We start from the raw sequence: 20,819 nt of genomic DNA, 5'->3' as shown, positions 1-20,819 counted from the left end.
CCATCAATATGTATTTAAAGCATAAAGTAACACCTGGAAGGCAGGCAAGTAAGCATCAAGAAAAGAGAAAGGCCAAAGGGGGCCATTAAGAATGAAGAAATGAGCTAGCGTCATAATAGCATAATAGCAGCCCCATTTAATGAGCTCTTAAATATGCCTAGTCCTAAACCAAGCATTTTTCATTGTTGGCCCAATTAATTCTCAACAACATTACATAAGTAGTAGTATTATTGTCATTTTACAGCCAAGGAAACACCCAAAAAGATTAAATGAACTGCTAAGGTCAGCCAGGTAGTAATTTAGAACTTGAACTCAGGTTGATGCTTTTAACATGTGCTTTCTGCCTTCACAAAGAGAACTTCTGGAAAGTTTCTGGTGTTAGCAACATCATGAAAATAACACATAGTTCCCCCATCCCCACCAAGGGACTTTGTGGACTTAGATACATAAATTATTTCTATTTAAAACCAATCTTAAGCCAAGTGCTGTGGTTTATGCCTGTAATCCCAGCACTTTGGGAGGCCTAGGCAGCTGGACCACTTGAGCTCAGGAGTTGAAGACTAGCCTGGCCAACAAGGTGAAACCCCGTCTCTACAAAAAATACAAAAATCAGCCGGGCATGGTGGCATGTGCCTGTAATCCCAGCTACTTAGGAGACTGAAGAAGGAGAATCACTTGAATCCAGAAAGTGGAGTTTGCAGTGAGCCTAGATCATGCCACTGCATTCCAGCATGGGAGACACAATGAGACTCTGTCTCAAATAAATAAATAAATAAAACCAGTTTAGGGCCGGGGGCAGTGGCTCACACCTGTAATCCCAGCACTTTGGGAAGCTGAGGCAGGCGGATCACCTGAGGTTGGGAGTTTGAGACCAGCCTGGCAAACATGGTGAAATTCCATCTCTACTAAAAATACAAAATTAGCGGGTGTGGTGGTGCATGACTGTAATCCCAGCTACTCGGGAGGCTGAGGCAGGAGAATCACTTGAATCTGGGAGGCGGAGTTTGCAGTGAGCTGAGATCGCGCCATTGCATTCCAGCCTGAGTGACAGAGCAAGACTCCGTCTCAAAAAAAAAAAAAAAAACACAAAAATAACAGTCTAGGCCAGGCGCAGTGGCTCATGCCTGTAATCCTAGCAAGTTGGGAGGCCGAGGCAGGCGGATCACGAGGTCAGGAGTTCGAGACCAGCCTGGCCAACATGGCAAAACCCCATCTCTACTAAAAATACAAAAATTAGCCAGGCGTGGTGGCGAGCGCTTGTAATCCTAGCTACTCGGGAGGCTGAGGCAGGAGAATCACTTGAACCCGGAAGGCGGAGGTTTCAGTGAGCCAAGATCGTGCCATTGCACTCCAGCCTGGGCGACAAGAGCAAGACTCCGTCTCAAAAAATAAATAAATAGGCCGGACGTGGTAGCTCACACCTGTAATCCCAACACTTCGGGAGGCCAAGGCAGGTGGAACACAAGGTCAGGAGTTGGAGACCAGCCTGGCCAATATGGTAAAACCCTGTCTTTTCTAAAAAAAAAAAACAAAAAAACAAAAATTAGCTGAGCATGGTGGCGCACACCTGTAGTCCCAGCTACTCGGGAGGCTGAGGCAGAAGAATCACTTGAACCCAGGAGGCAGAGGTTACAGTGAGCTGAGATCACGCCACTGCACTCCAGCCTGGGCGAGAGAGCGAGACACTGTCTCAAAAATAAATAAATAAATGTTTGTTTGTTTGTTTGTTTGTTTTTGAGGGGAGTTTTGCTCTTGTTGCTCAAGCTAGAGTGCAATGGTGCAACCTCGGCTCACTGCAACCTCTGCCTCCCGGGTTCAAGCAATTCTGTTTCAGCCTCCTGAGTAGCTGGGATTACAGTCAGGCACCACCACTCCTGGCTAATTTTTTGTATTTTTAGTAGAGATGGAGTTTCTCCATCTCTACTAACTACAGTTAGTCAGGTTGGTCTCAAACTCCTGACCTCAGGTGATTCAGCTGCCTCGGCCTCCCAACTTGCTGGGATTACAGGTGTGAGCCACTGCGCCTGGCCAAAAACCAGTCTTAATACTTTAGAATCCTGTAAGAGGCGTATGAACCACAGCAACTCCATCTTGAATAGGGGCTGGGTAAAATGAGGCTGAGACCTATTGGGCTGCATTCCCAGACAGTTAAGGCATTCTAAGTCACAGAATGAGATAGGAGGTTGGCACAAGATATAGGACGTAAAGACCTTGCTGATAAAACAGACTGCAGTAGAGAAGCCGGCTAAAACCCACCAAAACCAACATGGCCATGAGAATGTCCTCTGGTCATCCTCACTGCCACACTCCCATCAGCACCACGACAGTTTACAAATGCCATGGCAACAACAGGAAGTTAGTCTATATGGTCTAAAAAGGGGAGGCATGAATAATCCAGCCTGTGTTTAGTATATCATCAAGAAATAACCATAAAAATGGGCAACCAGTAGCCCTTGAGGCTGCTCTGTCTATGAAGCAGCCATTCTTTTATTCCTCTACTTTCTAATAAAGTTGCTTTCACTTTACTCTATGGACTCACCCTGAATACTTCCTTGGGCAAGATCCAAGAACCCTCTCTTGGGGTCTGCCTCAGGACCCCTTTCCTGTAACACCTTTCTGGCAACCACTGAAGGGACTATAGTGCAGAAACCCCTAACCCAAAGGCTAACTCTGGGTAAGTGTTGGGGTCTGGTAACAATCACATGTAACATCCAACCCCAAAAAATCATGAAAAGTGGTTAAAACACTAGAGCAGGCTGGGTGCAGTGGCTCACACCTGTAATTGCAGAATTTTGGGAGGCCAGGGTGGGCAGATCACTTGAGCCCAGGAGTTTGGACCAGCCTAGCTAACATGTTGAAACTTCATTTCTACTAAAAATACAAAAATTAGCCATGTGTGGTGGTGTGTACATGTAGTCCCAGCTACTTGGGAGACTGAGGCAGGAGAATGGCTTGAGCCTGGGAGGCACAGGTTGTAGTGAGCAAGAGCAAGCCACTGCACTTCAGCCTGGGCAACAGGAGTGAAACCCTGTCTCAGAAAAAAACATCAACAACACTAGAGCAATCGGATTTAAAACATACACTCCTTGGCCAGGCGCGGTGGCTCATGCCTGTAATCCCAGCACTTTGGGAGGCCAAGGCGGGCGGATCACCTGAGGTCAGGAGTTGGAGACCAGCCTGACCAACATGGAGAAACCCCGTCTCTACTAAAAATACAAAATTAGCTGGGTGTGGTGTTGCATGCCTGTAATGCCAGCTACTCGGGAGGCTGAGACAGGAGAATTGCTTGAACCCAGGAGGCGGAGGTTTCGGTGGGCCAAGATCACGCCATTGCACTCCAGCCTGGGCAACAAGAGCAAAACTCCATCTCAAAAAAACAACAACAACAAAATACACCCCATTTCCCAGGAACGAGTGTTTTTTGTTGTTGTTGCTGTTTTTTTTTCCCCGCTATTATGATGAATCATTTCAGCTACCTACTTTTTGTTTTAGTTTGTCAGTTTGATTGGATTTTGCCCCATGGGGAAGGAAAGGAGAGCAGGATGAGAGGCACAGCCAAGGCCTGGAAACCTGGCACTTACCTGCAGCCTGGGGCAGGTAACCTGGGCAGCTGCCTCTGAGGTGGTGATTTCCCTGAGATGTGGGGGCAGGAGAGAATCGGACAACCAGAGGGAAGATTGGTCTAACTGCAGCAGATTGGGTAGATAAGATAAGTGAGGCCCTGAAATGATCACATGCAATGGAAAAGTTCTTAAAAAAAAAAAAAATTTTTTTTTTTTTTTTTTAAGTAGCAGTCATGGTTCTGAGGTTTGGTTCCATGTGCCCTTTCCTTGTACTGCCTTCCAAGGTCCTGATTCACACACAGTCCCTTATTGGTTCCAATGGCCCAGGACCCCAGTCCTTGCCACCAGCATGATGGATCTTGTGAGTAGTCCTAGTTCCCACTCAGACCTGATCCAAAGGAGAAGTGGGCAGAGACCCAGGTTCCAGCTCCAGCACCAGCTGCCTCTGAGCCATTTCTGCTTCCTACCAGGTGAAGCTCCTGGGAGGGAAGGGGCCCAGGACCTGGAATGATAAAGCTCCCTGGAAAGCCAGCCATGGCCAGTCTGCAGCCCCTGGGGACTCTGTGAGAGTCTGGATGCAGACAGGCCAGGGGCTGCCACCTCAGGAAAGCTGAGGACCTCAATGTCCACTGGGAAGAGATGGGAGGGAGGCATGGATCTAGGAGGATACTGCTGGTCTGCCCTTCCATTCATCTGGGAATCCATTTCCTTGTGGAAAGTGCAATCAGAGAGGTTCTTCTTCACATCCTCACAACAGTCTTAGTGGCCCCTTCTCTTTGGACTCTCCCAAGATGCAAAGAGTGTTTCTGGAGATTAGTAGGCTCAAGAAGGGAGGGGAGTTAGCAATAAATTTTGAACAATCTTCAAAGTTTGGAACACTTTGGGTAGCTCTTAAGGATGAACTTGTTCAGCTTCTGAGACAGGTGTGTGACAAGTAAGACTGTGACTGATCTTCAGAAGAGCCCTGAGAACAGGAGATCACCAGCAGCCAGGAGCTGTGGAAGGTTGCCTTGAGAGAGCAGGGGTCCTGCTAACCCAGCATAACCTCTATTCTTAAGGTAGTTCCCAGAGCAGAGGTTCCCAAAACATGAAACACAGATGAGCTCCATCAAAATCACCTGAATGCTCCATCAAATTCACCTGGAAAGCATCAATATCCAAAGCCTGCCCCCTCTGCACCCTCCACCCACTGAATCAGAAGAGGGTCCTGGAGATCTGCATTTGACTCTAAAAGGCAACCTCCAGTGCTCCTTAGACTTGCTTAGAAAACACTGTAAATCCGAAGACTTATAAAACTCTAAGTGTCTCAGAAACTCAGGGTGAAGAATCACAAGTTCTCTACTACCCTGCCCCATTTTTAATCACACTCATCACAGACCACAGAGCACCTGGCAAACCCAGGGAACGGTGGGTTGAAGATATGTTTTCTTCTAGCAGATTAAGAGCTGAGCAGAGTTTCCTGTGCCCTGTGCTTCATTAGCACATTGGTGGTGTCGTTTCCGGTGACTGACTCTCTGTTTCCATTCTGGCAAAGTGGTTTGCTCTTTTCACTCTGCTTTGGGTGTTGAAGGAAGATGAGCTTCTCACGAAGCTTCTCCTGAGCCTCTTGGCAGTTTCCCCCTCTGTGCCCTTCATGTTTCCACCAGAAGGCAGAGGCCATAGATTCTGCCTGAGCCACCTCACTTGGAAGCACCACGTCCGGATGAGATCGCACCTCCTGCAGTGGGCATTAGCCACGTCCAGGTAGAACCAAACCTGTTGCTTTTGTATGTTGGGTCAACTTGGCCTGATGTTTCAGAGGTAGACACAAGATAGGGAGTTTGTTGCGGGGGTGGGGAGAAGTGGTAGACATGCTGGCTAACTGATTATGATTAAGAGAAACTTAGAAGCTGAAGCCAGAGAGCATCGTAAAGGTTCCTGATACAATGGATGGTGTCACTCCAACCCTTTCGACAATCAGAGGGAGGACCTCGGAGTCCAGCACTCTGCATGTGACTCCCCGCAGCCTGGACAGGTGAGTGACTCAGGGTGGTGAGCTCCACCCTGCCCTGATTTAGGCAGAAGGTCCTAGTCCACCCTTAGGAGCTTCTTACACAGCAGTGCTGCCGCCTCTCAACACCCAGGCTCGGGTCTACTAAACCACCAAACTCTAGGCTTGGAGGAATTTGCTCAGGGGTGCCAGGGGGAAAGGAAGGTATTGAGGAAAGAAAGAAGATACTGTGGTAGAGGAAAAATTGTGATAACACTGGTCCTTAAAGCTAGTTGCTTAGACTGGTTGGATTTCTCACTTCTCAGAGGCCCTGAACCCTATCATCAATCTTTCCTAGGTGTCACCATGACAGAAACAAAAGGCTGAGTTTTCCAAGGATGTGTTTTGAGATCCAAAAATTTGTCATGAATAAAAAATGTAGTGATAGATGTAATAAAGATACGTCTTTAAGACGTAAAATCTTACAGAACTAATCATGGGTACAAATTACTGCTACTACTTTCAATCTCATACAAACAAAATTAAAAATCCATCCACAGTTGAAACTTTAAAAGCATTGGTAGCTGACCTGGCGCGGTGGCTCATGCCTGTAACCACAGCACTTTGGGAGGCCAAGTGGGGCAGATCACCTGAGGTCAGGAGTTCAAGACCAGCCTGGCCAACATGGTGAAACCCCGTCTCTACTAAAAATACAAAAATTAGCCGGGGGTGGTAGCATGCTCCTGTAGTCCCAGCTACTCAGGAGGCTGAGGCAGGAGAATCACTTGAACCTGGGAAACAGAGGTTGCAGTGTCATGTCATTGTACTCCAGCCTGGGCAACAAAAGTGAAACTGTCTCAAAAAATAAAATAAAATTGCAGTCGTTTGGGGAAATAAATGTTATTATCATGGCAAACACATGTCACTTGCAGGTAGATATGAGCATCGATGAGCAATGAATCAGAAGCCTGAAGCATCTCTCCAAAACTATTTCTTCATTTATTTTTATTTATTTCTAATTGGCAAATCAAAATTATATATATTTATCATGATAGCCTGTTGTTTTGAAATATGTATACATTGTACAATAGCTACATTAAACTAATTGAGATACACATTACTTCACAATTTTCTTTTGTGGTGAGAATACTTAAAATTTCTCAGCAATTTTCAAGAATATGACACATTTTTATTAACTATAGTCATCAACACTTTTTTTGTTTTGTTTTGTTTTGTTTATTTTTTCGATTTTTTTTTTTTTTTTTTTAGACGGAGTCTCGCTCTGTCGCCCAGGCTGGAGTGCAGAGGCGTGATCTCGGCTCACTGCAACCTCCACCTCCCAGGATCAAGCTATTCTCCTGCCTCAGCCTCCTGAGTAGCTGGGATTACAGGCATGTGCCACCACGCCTGGCTAATTTTGTATTTTTAGTAGAGTCAGGGGTTTCTCCATGTTGGTCAGGCTGGTCTTGAACTCCCTACCTCAGGTGATCCGCCCACCTCAGCCTCCCAAAGTGCTGGGATTACAGACATGAGCCACCATGCCCCGCCTTGGTAGTTCTATTTTTAATTTTTGAAGAACCTCCATAGTGTTTTCCATAATGGCTGTACTACATTTAAAACTATTTCTATATTAATTCATTTGTTTATTAATTCATTCATTTAACAAATATTCATCAGGGCCCTACTAAGTACCAAGCACTGTTTAAGGCACTAGGTGAACAGGATAAACAAGTCCATAACCTCCTGAAGATTATAGTCAAGTGGGAGAGTCAAATAATGAGCAGAGCTGAACATGGTGGCTTATGCCTATAATCCAAGCACTTTGGTAGGCCAAGGCAGGAGGATCAATTGAGCCCAGGAGTTCAAAACCAGCCTGGGCAACACATGGAGACCATCTCAAAAATTTTTTTTAATAAAAAAATGATAAACAGATAAGCATGTGAATGTATAATATCAATCAATCAGGCTGGGCGCGGTGGCTCACGCCTGTAATCCCAGCACTTTGGGAGGCCAAGGTGGGCAGATCACCCGAAGTCAGGAGTTCGAGACCAGCCTGACGAATATGATGAAACCCCATCTCTACTAAAAATACAAAAATTAGCCAGGTGTGGTGGTGCGCACCTGTAGTCCCAGCTACTCGGGAGGCTGAGGCAGAAGAATCGCTTGGACCTGGGAGGGGGAGGTTGTTGTGAGCCAAGATAATGCCATTGCACTCCAGCCTGGGAAACAAAAGCGAAACTCCATCTCAAAAAAAAGATATATCAATCAGTCATCAGTGTTATGAAGAAAAAGTGGAGCACAGCAAGGGGACTGCAAGTAATAGGGTGTGGACATGGAAGACGTGTCTGAGGAGATGACATTTGACATTTCAGAAGAGACCTGAATGAGAGGGACTCAGCCATGCAGACAGCTGGGAGAGGAGGATTCCTGGGAGAGGGAGTGGCAGGTCTGACACAGAACTGTGCTCTGCATGGGCAAGGGACCCTGGCAGTCAAAGTCAGAGGGAAAGTGGTAGGAAATAAGGTCAGAGGTAGGCAGAGGCCAGATCATATCGTGCCGTCAAGTCCTCACTGAGGAAGGACTATAGACTTTATTCTAAGTCACTCGAAGCCAGGGAGAGTGATGAGTAGAGGAGGGATGTGATCTGATTTACCGTTTAGAATTATCACACTGGTTTTTGTGTGAAGACAACAAATGTTAAGGCCAAGAGTTAAAGCAAGGAGACCAACCAGGAAAGTTATTGCAAATGTTCCTGTGAAATGTACAGTGGCTTAGACCTGAGTGGTGGCAACAGAGGAGCAAGAGGTGGTTGGGTTTGGGATAAATGCCCAGGGTAATGCAGTCAGGATCTGCTGGTTGACTGGTAGTGAGGCATGAAAGAAAAAGAGCTCCAAGTCAAGAATTGCTCCAAGGTTTTTGACTAAGCCACTAGATGATGGGAAACACCTGGGGAGTAACAGGTTTATGTGGAGAGAACAGGAGCTCTGTTTTGGTTTGAGCTGTCTGTTAGGCAGCTGGTTAGAAATGCTCACTAGAAACTTGGATGGGCTGGGCGCGGTGGCTCACACCTGTAATCCCAGCACTTCGGGAGGCTGAGGCAGGCGGATCATTTGATGCCAGGAGTTCAAGACCAGCCTGACCAACATGGTGAAATCCCATCTCTAATAAAAATACAAAAACAAATTAGCCGGGAGTGGTGGCGTGTGTCTACAGTCCCGGCCACTCAGGAGACTGAGGCAGGAGAATCGCTTGAACCCAGGAGGCAGAGGTTGCAGTGAGCCAAGATCATGCCACTGCACTCCAGCCTGAGTGACACAGTGAAACTCTGTTTCAAAAAAAAAAAAAAAAGAAAGAAAGAAAGTTGTATAAATAAGCCTAAAGCTCAAGGGGACAAAAACCTTCCCTGTTAAATGCCCTGGTTTCTAATAATTGGGGGTAGCACGTCAGTTCCTGATTCCTGCTGTAACTTCAGTTGGCAGCTTCCTGTTGCATTAGGCATAGCCATCTGGGGTTGTAATCATCTGGACGCATTTCAACACCCAAGCAAAACCGAGCAGTGACGCCAGCCCTGCCAGGGAATTGCAAGGCAGCACAGAACATGAATTGGTTAAACTTCACACAACAGCAGCGTGTTGCTTGGAGACCAGCTCCACAAATTGGTGCAGGGGGAGAGGGAGGGTGCGTTATTCAAGTTCATGCAAGCTGGACTCTGTCACAGAGCCACTCCTTAATTGTACGTTGGCTAATCCTCTCCTCCAAGCAAGCCAGGAAGCCCATGAGTAGGGAAGGAGAAGGGGCAAGGCCAAATGACTTTGACTTTGCAGGTTTGGAGGACAGTGTGGCAGAGTGGAAAGAGCATGGTCTTTAGATGCAAACAGACCTAGATTCACATTCCTTCTCTGCTCCTTCCTACCTAGGTGATCTCTGACACGTTACTTTACCTTTCTGAGTCTAAAGCTCAGGTTACTTGGCCACAAAGTGTGATAGGATTGTTGTAAAGATTAAATAAGTTTCACAGGCTGGGCGTGGTGGCTCACATCTGTAATTCCAGCACTTTGGGAGGCCAAGACAGGCAGATCACAAGGTCAAGAGATTGAGACCATCCTGACCAATGTGGTAAAACCCCATCTCTACTAAAAATACAAAAATTAGCTGGGCGTTGTGGCACGCTCCTGTAATCCCAGCTACTCTGGAGGCTGAGGCAGGAGAATGGCTTGAACCCAGGAGGCAGAGGTTGCAGCGAGCTGAGATCATGCCACTGCACTCCAGCCTGGGCGACAGAGAAAGACTCCATCTTAAAAAAAGAAAGAAAGAAAGAAGGAAAGAAAGAAAGAAAAAGAAAGGAAGGAAGGAAGGAAGGAAGGAAGGAAGGAAGAAAGAAAGAAAGAAAGAAAGAAAGAAAGAAAGAAAGAAAGAAAGAAAGAAAGAAAGAAAGAAAGAAAGAAAGAAAGAAAGAAAGAAATTAAATAAGTTGCACATGTGAACCCCTGGCACCCAGTAGGCATTTGAAAGGAAGAGTTCCCTTCTCCCCTGTCCAAGTCCCCTCTCTCCATAAAGTCGATATTCAGAGATAACCCTCTCTTCCACCACACCCCACCTGGGCTTTCCTTCACTCGGCTCCCATTCCAAATCTTCAGGCTCTAACTCCTGAAGGAAATGTCTCCTCCAGCCTCTCCACCTTCCTACAGCTAGCACATGGCATTCGATTGTTTTTCTAGAAATAAAGATCAGATCAGCAACATCTTTTCTGGGTTTGCGGGACTCCTCGCCATCCTTCTGGTCGTTGCGGTTTTCTGCATCTTGTGGAACTGGAATAAACGGAAGAAGCGTGAGTCCCTTGTTTGTCCTGAGTTGAGACACAGTAGGATTAATAATCTAGCCTGGAATTTAAAGCCCAGCTTATTTACCAGGGATAAACTATTGGCCTGGGGAGTCCTCAGTTCTTACCTGATACATTGGCCATTGCCTCACCCAAGATCCTGAGCTGTGGCTCCAAAAGCCCAGTGCTGATGGAGTTCCCCTGGGAAAGACATTGCCCTGGTGCCCCTGTGTCCAGTTTCCTCTTTACGTTCTGTCCATCAAGTCCCCTATTCCTCTCACTCAAATGAAAATTCCTGTAGCTCGAGTCTGAAAGGGTATTTTTGTGAGAACTGGCAAGGATGGGGAGCATTTTCAGGGCCATCTCGTTCCCATGAGTCCCTTCACTGTGTGCGGCTGACCCCCGCCATGACTCCCATCTCTCTCATTGCCTTGCAGGACAAGTTCCTTACCTCCGAGTTACCGTAATGCCCTTGCTGACTTTGCCACAAACCAGACAAAGAGCCAAAAATATTTATGACATCTTGCCTTGGCGACAGGAAGACCTGGGTAGGTTTTTCCTTCTAATCTATGGAGTCCAGATGTTCAAACTTCTACTCCCAGAACGTGCCTCTCACCCTCCAGAAGCAATTTTCTTTAAGTTCTCAAACCTGTTTGCCTTTCAGAGAGTTTCAGGGAGAATGGGATAGATAGACTGTCAGCTGCAACTCCAGGAGGGTCTGGAGGGCTCCAAAAAGGGAGCAGAGGGTCATCTGGGCTGGGAGCTTTGTTTTTTCTTAATGTTAAGGCAGCAGAGGAAAGCCAAGTGTGTCCAGGCATGGGGAAGACACCAAGGAAGAGAACTCGGTGCCAGCATCACAGGCAGAGGATGGGGCGGGGAGGAGGTTCTCACACAGGAGCTTGTTTCTCAGCCTCCCAACCCCTGTGATAGCATCCTCCAGCGCCACAGAAGCTGAGGGGCTTCTGGTTCTCAGAGTGTCATCCCCATAGCTCTGACCTCAGAACATGAGAGAACACCAGACCCAAGGCTGGAAATTCCAGACACCATGCAAACCCACTTCATCCATGATGCAGGGATTATTTGGACTGAAGCACTCAGAGGACTGGCTATCTTCAGGATTTGTTCTCTGTCCTTTCAGGGAGACATGAGTCAAGGAGTATGCGCATTTTCAGTACTGAGAGCCTCCTCTCCAGAAATTCTGAGAGCCCGGAGCATGTGGTAAGAGTCAAGCTTCTTGGGAGAATGACACGTCTCTGGCAGAAGAACTGCGGGGGAAAGAGTTATAGGGCTTGGATCTGGTTTCACTGCAAACAAACAGCATGCCCTTTGGCACTCGCCCTGCAGTCCTATTAATAAATTGGGAAGGCTAGCCTCAGGATCTCCTATACCAAAAAGAAAAATTAAGGACAGAGGCAAGTGCTTGGAGTTATAAAAAGGGCACCAGGGTACAATATTCAAGTGCATAATGTCAGAACTGAAATTGATTGGTGTATATATATATTTTTTTCTTTTTTTTTTTGAGATGGAGTCTTGCTCTGTCACCCAGGCTGGAGTGCAGTGGTGCAATCTCGGCTCACTGCAACTTCTGCTTCCCAGGTTCAAGCAGTTCTCCTGCCTCAGCCTCCCAAGTAGCTGGGATTACAGGCGTGCGCCACCACACTCAGCTAATTTTTGTATTTTTAGTAGAGACGGGGTTTCACCATGTTGGCCAGGATGGTCTCAATCTCTTGACCTTTTGATCCACCCTTCTTGGCCTCCCAAAGTGCTGAGATTACAGGCATGATCCACCGTGCCCAGCATTTCTTTTTTTTTCTTTTTTTTTTTTTTTTTGCTCACTCCAACCTCTGCTTCCTGGGCTCAAGTGATCCTCCCACCTCATCCCCCCAGGTAGCTGGGACCACAGGCGCACACCACCACGCCTGGCTAACTTTCGTATTTTGTGTAGAGATGGGGTTTCACCATATTGCCCAGGCTGGTCTCAAACACCTGAGCTCAAGCAATCTGCCCGCCTTGGCCTCCCAAAGTGCTGAGATTACAGGTGTGAGCCACCATGCCCTGCCAATTGATTGTTTTAACAAAGAAAGACATGACAACATGCTTATTCAAATGAATATTGCTCCCTTCAAAGTGATCACCTCAGGAGGGTATGCAAATATTCCAACAATGCCATTGGTACTCAAAACACACTTAAAAACCTGCTTTGGATATTACTTCCAGGGCTTATGTCAATTATTTCAATTACCCTCAGGAGCAGAAATATCTGTAAGTCATTCAGCACTGTAGCTGATATAGAAAGTGTTTGATCAAATGAGGTTGTTATAGGATCAACAAGTTTTTGTGTCTGCTGCCCGGTAACAGAACATACACTGTCTCTACTAAAAATACAAAATATTAGCCGGGCAGTGGTAGGAGGCACCTGTAATCCCAGCTACTCAGGAGGCTGAGGCGGGAGAATCAATTGAACACGGGAGGCAGAGATTGCAGTGAGCTGAGATCGCTCTACTGCACTCCAGCTTGGGCGACAAGAGCGAAACTCCTTCTCAAAAACAAAAATAAAAACAAACTTATGATGTAAATATTATGATAATCTTCATTTTATAAATTAGGAAATGAAGACGCCAAGAGATTAGGTCAGGTGCTCATACTCACTTGGCACAAAGTGGTGAGGCTAGGATTTGTACCTTTAGTCTAAGCCTCACCTTTAGCCACTATGTTGTACTGCCTCTCAGTGGGCTCTTCAGTTGATAATATTTTCATCCCCCCCGCCCCCCCCCACCAATTGATTCCCATACTGTGGCCAAAAACCAGTTGCAATTTATCGTCACGTTTACCCTGTTGCTCTTCTTCTTCTTTTCTTTTTTTTTTTTTTTAACTATGCCAGTGGTATTTTCCAAGAAGAAAGGCTTTGTCCATATTTCTGCTTGCATCTGACCACTGGCTTCCTTTTCTTCTTCATAGCCCTCCCAAGCAGGCAATGCCTTCCAGGAGCATACAGCCCACATCCATGCCATGGAGTACGCAGTGGGTATCTATGACAACGCCATGGTCCCCCAGATGTGTGGGAACCTCACTCCCTCGGCACACTGCGTCAATGTCAGAGCTTCCAGAGACTGCACAAGCATTTCTTCAGAGGAGTTACATGATTATGTCAATGTCCCCACAGCAGAAGAGATTGCTGAGACTCTAGCTTCTACCAAAAGCGCTTCCAGAAATCTCTTTGTTCTTCCCAGTACCCAGAAGATGGAGTTTACTGAGGAAAGAGATGAGGGCTGTGGAGATGCTGGTGACTGCACCAGTTTGTATTCTCCAGGAACTGAGGACAGTGATTCACTCAGCAATGGAGAAGGTTCTTCTCAGATCTCAAATGACTATGTCAACATGACAGGGTTGGATATCAGTGCCATCCAGGAAAGGCAGCTCTGGGTGGCTTTTCAGTGCTGCAGAGACTATGAAAATGTTCCAGCAGCAGATCCCAGTGGAAGCCAGCAGCAGGCTGAGAAAGATGTGCCATCCTCAAACATAGGTCATTTCGAGGACAAGACAGATGATCCCGGGACCCATGTCCAATGTGTCAAAAGGACATTCCTTGCTTCAGGGGATTATGCAGACTTTCAGCCATTCACACAGAGTGAGGACAGTCAGATGAAACATAGAGAAGAGATGTCAAATGAAGACTCCAATGACTATGAAAATGTGCTAACTGCCAAGTTAGGAGGCAGGGACTCTGAGCAGGGGCCTGGCACTCAGCTCCTTCCTGATGAATGAAGACCCAGGTACCCAGCCGTAAAGCCACATTGAGTAGTCTATCCCATAGGATACTGCAGAGTCTAGTGCAGATCCGTGATCACCTTAGTGCTTCAGTGGATTCACTGGTTAGATTAAAAAGAGGCTGAGATGAGCAGGGAACTAAGAGGCCACACAAAAACAGAGGTTTGGGAATTCCAGAAGGGAATTCTTCTCAAGCAGAGTGTGGTTATCTCCTGTACCAGCCTAAGAATGTTTGCTGAAACTGCTTCCTAGAACTGTGAGGAAAGCAGGAAAGTAGTGCACAGTAGTCTAAGATTATTACCTTCATTAATACCAACAGGCTGCAAAGCACGAGTATAGATTATTGTATAATCCAGGCAGAGGTCAAAAGGAAGGAAGAAGTTGGAATGGAGTGGGGTGGGCAATTTCCATTTTAAAGAGTGTAGGCAGGCCAGGTGCAGTGGCTCATGCCTGTAATCCCAGCACTTTGGTAGGCAGAGGAGGGCAGATCACTTGGTGCCAGGAGTTCTAGACCAGCCTGGCCAACATAGCCCATCTTTACTAAAAATACAAAATTAGCCAGGCATGGTGGTGTGCCCCTGTAATCCCAGCTACTCAGGAGGCTGAAGCAGGAGAATCACTTGAACCTGGCAGGTGGAGGTTGCAGCAAGCCGAGATTGTGCCACTGTACTCCAGGCTGGTGACAGAGCGAGACTCCCTCTCAAAAAAACAAAAGAAACAAACAAACAAAAAAGTGTGGGCAACCAAATGTAGGTGAGGATGCAAAAGAACAGGAACTCTCACTGGTGGCTGATGGGATTGCAAAGCGTCAGGGCCACTCTGAAAAACTGTTCAGCAGTTTCTTATAAGCATAACTTATCATATGGCCCAGCCATTTCACTACTAGAAATCGACCCAAGTGAACTGAAAACTTATGTTCACACAAAAACTCGCACATAACTGTTTATAGCAGCTTCATTCATAATTACCAAAAACTGGAAATAACCCAGATATCCTTCAACAGGTGATTGGATAAACTGTTGATATCCATTCCTTGAGTTTATCCATACTCAATAGTAAAAAATGAACTCTTGGTTCACACAATAATATAGACATATCTTAAATCCATTTGCTAAGTGAAAGAAGCTAGGCCTAAAAGTCTACATGTTGGGCAATTCTATTTATATGCCATTCTGGAAAAGGCAAAACTGTAGGGATGAAGAACAGATCAGTTGTTGCCAGGTTTGAGAAAAGGAGGGAAGTTTGCTACAAAGGGGCTGCAAAGGGAATTTTTAGGCTGATGGAGCTGTTCTGTATGGTACTGTGTGGTGGATACATGACAATATCCGTTTGCAAACACAAGAACTATACACATGGCCAGGCACGGTGGCTCACGCCTGTAATCCCAGCACTTTGGGGGGCCAAGGCAGGGGAACATGAGGTCAGGAGATCGAGACTGTCCTGGACAACATGGTGAAACCCTGTCTCTACTGTCTCTAACATTTGTAAACCTGTCTCTAATTTGTAATTTGTAAACCCTGTCTCTCATATTTGTAAAAATACAAAAATTAGCCTGGCATGGTGGTATGCGCCTGTAGTCCCAGCTACTCAGGAGGCTGAGGCAGGAGAATCGCTTGAACCAGGGAGGCGGACTGCACTCCAGCCTGGGCAACAGAGAAAGACAATGTCTCAAAAAAAAAAAAAAGAAAAAAAAAGAACTATACACTAGACAAAGGGGCTTTTATTGTATGCAAATTTTAAAAAATGAACAGACTGTCAAGGGAACCCAGGATGGTATGCAAATTGTGGCAAATGAATCTAATTGTATTATAAATGTATGATATCAACTCACTGAAAGGGATGGGGAAAAAAAGAACTGACAATTGAAGTTGGAAAACAATGTTTTAACTTGTAACTGTAGATAAGGACACAAAGAGCTGTATACAAAAACTGCACTCTGGTTGCTAAATTTGTATCTCACAGAGGCGTGGCTTAGCAATTCTGAAACGACTTTATATGTATATTTGGGTTAAATAAATCAATCTATTGTAGATAAGGAGAGACAGGTTAGTGTAAGAATTGAATTGCAGGGCACCCAAGTGGTGTCCAGAAAGCTGGAAAATTGGTCGGCTGTTGGGGGGAACATCCCACACATTTGGTGTCAGAAGTGTCGTGAGTGAAAACAGACCATCACTCCACCAAGTGGACAGCATTTAAATTCATGCCACACAGAGGGAACCATGACAGTCTGGTAACTGATGACCAAGCCGGGTTAGCCAGGGCAGCAGCAAGCGCATCAAAAGGACAATCCCATAGTCAAGTAAGGAGAAGTTTGTATCATATGTGAGAATGAAGCTTAAATGGACTGAACAAAATCTTAAACATTAGCATGACAGAATTCTCATAACTAAGAGGGGATGAAAAGTTATGGGATCTAAATTAGAAGTTATGAAGACATCTGCCACCCAGTAAGGGTGGGAGGGACGACATATCAGTTGGGGGCAGGTCCTGGAATAAACTAAGCCAGCTCTTTTTTATTTTTTGAGATGGAGCTTTGGTCTTGTCACCCAGGCTAGAGTGCAATGGCATGATCTTGGCTCACTGCAACCTCCACCTCCCAAGCTCAAGCAATTCTCCTGCCTTCGCTTCCCAAGTAGCTGAGATTACAGGCACCTGCCACCATGATAATTTTGTATTTTTAGTAGAGACGGGGTTTCACCATGTTGGTTAGGCTGGTCTCGAACTCCTGACCTCAGGTGATCCACCTGCTGTGGCCTCCCAAAGTGCTGGAATTACAGGCGTGAGCCACCACGCTGGGCCCTAAGGCAGCTCTTGCTTGTTTACACACCAACAAGCTGGATACCTCAATCAGCCAGTCACACTTACATACTCTCCCAAATCAAGAATGATTAATGCACTGTAGATTGTCTCATATTTAGATAGGTAACTTTTCTGTTTATTTCTTGTTTTAAGAAATTTTTGCAAATGAATCAATGAAAAATTTTTTATTGAATGTTAATTTTTTTCTTTCCATTTATGGTTTTGTTTTCTCACATTAGTTGCCAGGAAATGTTGACTGATTGTCTTATCTCATACACTCGATAATGCTAAATATGAGGAAATTTTTTCAAGATTAGGATAGGATGAAAAAGTAGATATAAAGATAACCAAGGCCAGGCACAGTGGCTCACGCCTGTAATCCCAGCTCTGTGGGAGGCCACGGCAGGCAGATGACTTGAGCCCAGGCGTTCAAGACGAGCCTGGGTAACATGGTAAAACCCCATCTCTACAAAAAATACAAAAATTACCTAGACATGGTGGTGCTTGCCTGTAGTTCCAGCTACTCAGGAGGCTGAGGTGGGAGGATCACTTGAGCCCAAGAGGTGGAGGCTGCAGTGAGCCATATTCTTGCCTCTGCATTCCAGCCTGGGCGATAGCAAGACTCTGCCTCAAACAAACAAAGATAACTAACCCATTTTGATTCCTTAATTAGTTAAATAAAATGAATTAATTACCCAAACCTATATTATATTGATTGTGTCTTCATTCAGGATACTGTTTAGTACAAAATACAGAGGTTTGCTAAGTTCTCTCCTTCCCTCTAGAAGCCCCCACCCTCTAATGGTGAATGGAAGATGAGGTCTTGCTGTCCCTCTGGCATCTGTTCTCCTTCAGCATCCCCTTACTATGACAGGCTTTATTGTCAATTCTGGGTTTCCTGTGGGCTGAGGGCCTATACTGACTTGCAAATATTTCCAGAAACTCTCAGTCAATAAGCCGGTGTCCTGCTCCCCTGAAGTTACAGAGAAATGGAAGTAAACAGGCCTCCCTTTCCTCTTACCAATCATTTCCTTCAGCATTCCCAGCTCCAGACTGGGAAGATAGATGTCTGTTTCTACCCTGAAGAGTTAGGATCATTTCAGAAGAATATGACAACATAGCCAGAAAACTCTAACCTTTTCTTTTTATCTCCGATGCTTCTTTGACTCTCCAGGGGAAATGAAAGGAACCTGAAGCCCTTCACAAGAGCGCAATTTCCCATGCAGGGCCAGCTTCCTGGGCGTGCTGCCTGAGCAGTTGCATGGGGCCTGGCACTCAGAAGGGCCCTGCACTTGGTTTAATGTTGTGCTGTTGTCATCTTGAAATTCTTACCTTTGAAAGAAATTCTTATCTTTGAATTCGTGTTTTGTAAATGAAGTCTGTTGGGACAATGGAGAATGCACATGGGAAGAGAAGATACCCATAATATGCATGTCCATCATCCATTGCCTCCCATTTATATATAGTTTTTGTAGTGCCTTATGAGTAGAGAATTCTGGCAGACCCACATTTCATGGAAGGTCAGCATGATTCAGAGTGGGTATGTCAGAGGCACTGGAACCAGAGCGACTCCATCTTAAATGGCAGCTGAGTAAAATGAGGCTGAGACCTGCTAGGCTGCATTCCCAGAAGGTTAGGCATTCTTAGTCACAGAATGAGATAGGAGGTCGGCACAAGATACAGGTCACAAAGACCTTGCTGATAAAACAGGCTGTGATAAAGAAGCCAGCCAAAACCCACCAAAACCAAGATGGCGATGAGAGTGACCCCTAGTCATCCTCACTGCTCATTATATGCTCATTAGAATACATTAGCATGCTAAAAGACACTCCTACTGGTACCATGACAGTTTACAAATGCCATAGCAATATCTAGAAGTTACCCTCTATGGTCTGAAAGGAAGATGAACCTTTAGTTTTGGGAAATCTCCACCCCTTTCCCAGTAAACTAATGAATAATCTGCCCCTTGTTTAGCATATGATCAAGAGATAACCATGAAAGGCCAGGCGTGGTATCTCATGCCTGTAATCCCAGCACTTTGGGAGGCCGAGGCAGGCAGATCACTTGAGGTCAGGAGTTTGAGACCAGCCTGGCCACCATGGTGAAATCCCGTCTCTACTAAAAATAGAAAAATTAGCCAGGTGTGGTGGCACACACCTGTAATCCCAACTACTTGGTAGGCTGAGGCAGGAGAATCACTTAAACCTGGGAGGCAGAGGTTGCAGTGAGCCAAGATCACTGCACTCTCGCCTGGGTGACAGAGCAAGACTCTATCTCAGTAAAAAATAAATAAGTAAAAAATAAAGCTGGCATTAGGCTGGGCACTGTGGCTCATACCTGTAATCCCAGCACTTTGGGAGGCAGAGGCAGGCGGATCACCTGAGGTCAGGAGCTCGAGACTAGCCTGGCCAACATGGTGAAACCCCGTCTGTACTAAAAATACAAAAATTAGCCAGGCTTTGTCACGGACACCTGTAATCCCAGCTACTTGGGAGGCTGAGGCAGGAGAATTGCTTGAACCCAGGAGGCGGAGGTTGCAGTGAGCGGAGATTGCTCCATTGCACTCTAGCCTGGGTAACAAGAGTGAAACTCTGTTTCAAAAAAATAAAAAATAAAAAAAAACCATAAAGCTGGCATTGCACAATATAAAGATGAAGTCATGCTAACTATGTTAAATGTTAATTTCCTTGGCTGGGCGTGGTGGCTCATGCCTGCAATCCCAGCACTTTGGGAAGCTGAGGCGAGTGGATCACCTGAGGTCAGGAGTTTGAGACCAGCCTGGCCAACATGGTGAAACCCCGTCTCTACTAAAAATACAAAAATTAGCTGGGCATGGTGATGTGCACCCGTAATCTCACCTACTGAGGAGGCTGAGGCAAGAGAACTGCTTGAACCCGGGAGGCAGAGGTTGCAGTGAGCGGAGATCCCGCCATTGCACTCTAGCCTGGGCAACGAGAGGGAAACTCTGTCTCAAAAAAAAAAAAAAAAAAAGTTAATATTTTTTACTTAGAATGGCATTAAATAGTAAATTTAAAACACCATGTCAAGAAAGACTAGATAGGCTGGGCACGATGGCTCACGCCTGTAATCCCAGCACTCTGGGAGGCTGAGACGGGCGGATCACGAGGTCCGGAGATCGAGACCATCCCTGCTAACACGGTGAAACCCTGTCTCTACTAAAAATACAAAAAAAAAATTAGCCGGGCGTGGTGGCGGGCACCTGTAGTCCCAGCTACTCGGGAGGCTGAGGCAGGAGAATGGCGTGAACCCGGGAGGCGGAGCTTGCAGTGAGCCCGAGATCGGGCCACTGCACTCCAGCCTGGGTGACAGAGCGAGACTCCGTCTCAAAAAAAAAAGAATGACTAGATACAGGGATGTCCAATCTTTTGGCTTCCCTGGGCCACATTGAAAGAAGAATTGGCTGGGCGCAGTGGCTCACGCCTGTAATCCCAGCACTTTGGGAGGCTGAGGCAGGCGGATTACCTGAGGTCAGGAGTTCAAGATCACCTGGGCAACATGATGAAACCTCATCTCTACTAAAAATACAAAATTAGCCAGGCGTGGTGACACATGCCTGTAATCCCAGCTACTCGGGAGGCTGAGGCAGGAGAATCGCTTGAACCTGGGAGGCGGAGGATGCGGTGAGCCAAGATCGCGCCATTGCACTCCAGCCTGGGCAACAAGAGTAAATCTCCGTCTCACCAAAAAAAAAAAAGAAAGAAGAATAATTGTCTTGGACTACACATAAAATATGCTAACTCCAATGATAGCTGATAAGCTAAAAAACAAAAAACAAAAAACAAAAAACTCCAAAAAATATCATATTTTAAGAAAGTTTATGAATTAGAATCTGTGTTGGGCTATTTTCAAAACCATCCTGGGCTGCATGCAGCCTGCAGGC

The 20,819-nt window shown here is 46.0% G+C and overlaps 1 protein-coding gene across 4 annotated transcripts; it reads left to right on the top strand.

Annotated features, from left to right (window-relative positions):
- The first annotated feature begins 5,112 nt into the window (after nt 1–5,112).
- Nucleotides 5,113–14,833, top strand: LAX1 (lymphocyte transmembrane adaptor 1). 4 transcript variants are annotated; one of them, XM_054455006.1, is made up of 6 exons: nt 5,132–5,306; nt 5,450–5,577; nt 10,251–10,360; nt 10,789–10,899; nt 11,490–11,569; nt 13,310–14,833. In XM_054455006.1, exons 2-6 carry the CDS (start codon nt 5,489–5,491, stop codon nt 14,114–14,116), a joined length of 1,197 nt encoding a protein of 398 aa, XP_054310981.1. In that variant the 5' UTR covers nt 5,132–5,306; nt 5,450–5,488; the 3' UTR covers nt 14,117–14,833. The 4 variants fall into 4 exon arrangements, with proteins under 4 accessions (XP_054310992.1, XP_054310963.1, XP_054310981.1 ...); XM_054454997.1 differs by having other exon boundaries at nt 5,440–5,577; XM_054455017.1 differs by lacking the exon at nt 5,450–5,577 and having other exon boundaries at nt 5,113–5,306.
- The last annotated feature ends 5,986 nt before the right edge of the window (nt 14,834–20,819 follow it).

This window comes from Pongo pygmaeus, chromosome 1, assembly GCF_028885625.2.
Source record: "Pongo pygmaeus isolate AG05252 chromosome 1, NHGRI_mPonPyg2-v2.0_pri, whole genome shotgun sequence".
In the NCBI taxonomy this organism is placed as follows: domain Eukaryota; kingdom Metazoa; phylum Chordata; class Mammalia; order Primates; family Hominidae; genus Pongo; species Pongo pygmaeus.
Note: the sequence above shows the minus strand (reverse complement) of the source record. Positions and strands in the feature narration are given on the sequence as shown.

Bases quoted from the DNA above. Each gene is read 5' to 3' on its own strand.
- LAX1 (XM_054455017.1), top strand. From the start codon at position 5,197: ATGTTTCCACCAGAAGGCAGAGGCCATAGATTCTGCCTGAGCCACCTC. The intron at 5,307-10,250 runs GTAGAACCAAAC...TTGTTTTTCTAG, and splicing joins TGGGCATTAGCCACGTCCAG to AAATAAAGATCAGATCAGCA. The intron at 10,900-11,489 runs GTAGGTTTTTCC...CTGTCCTTTCAG, and splicing joins TTGGCGACAGGAAGACCTGG to GGAGACATGAGTCAAGGAGT.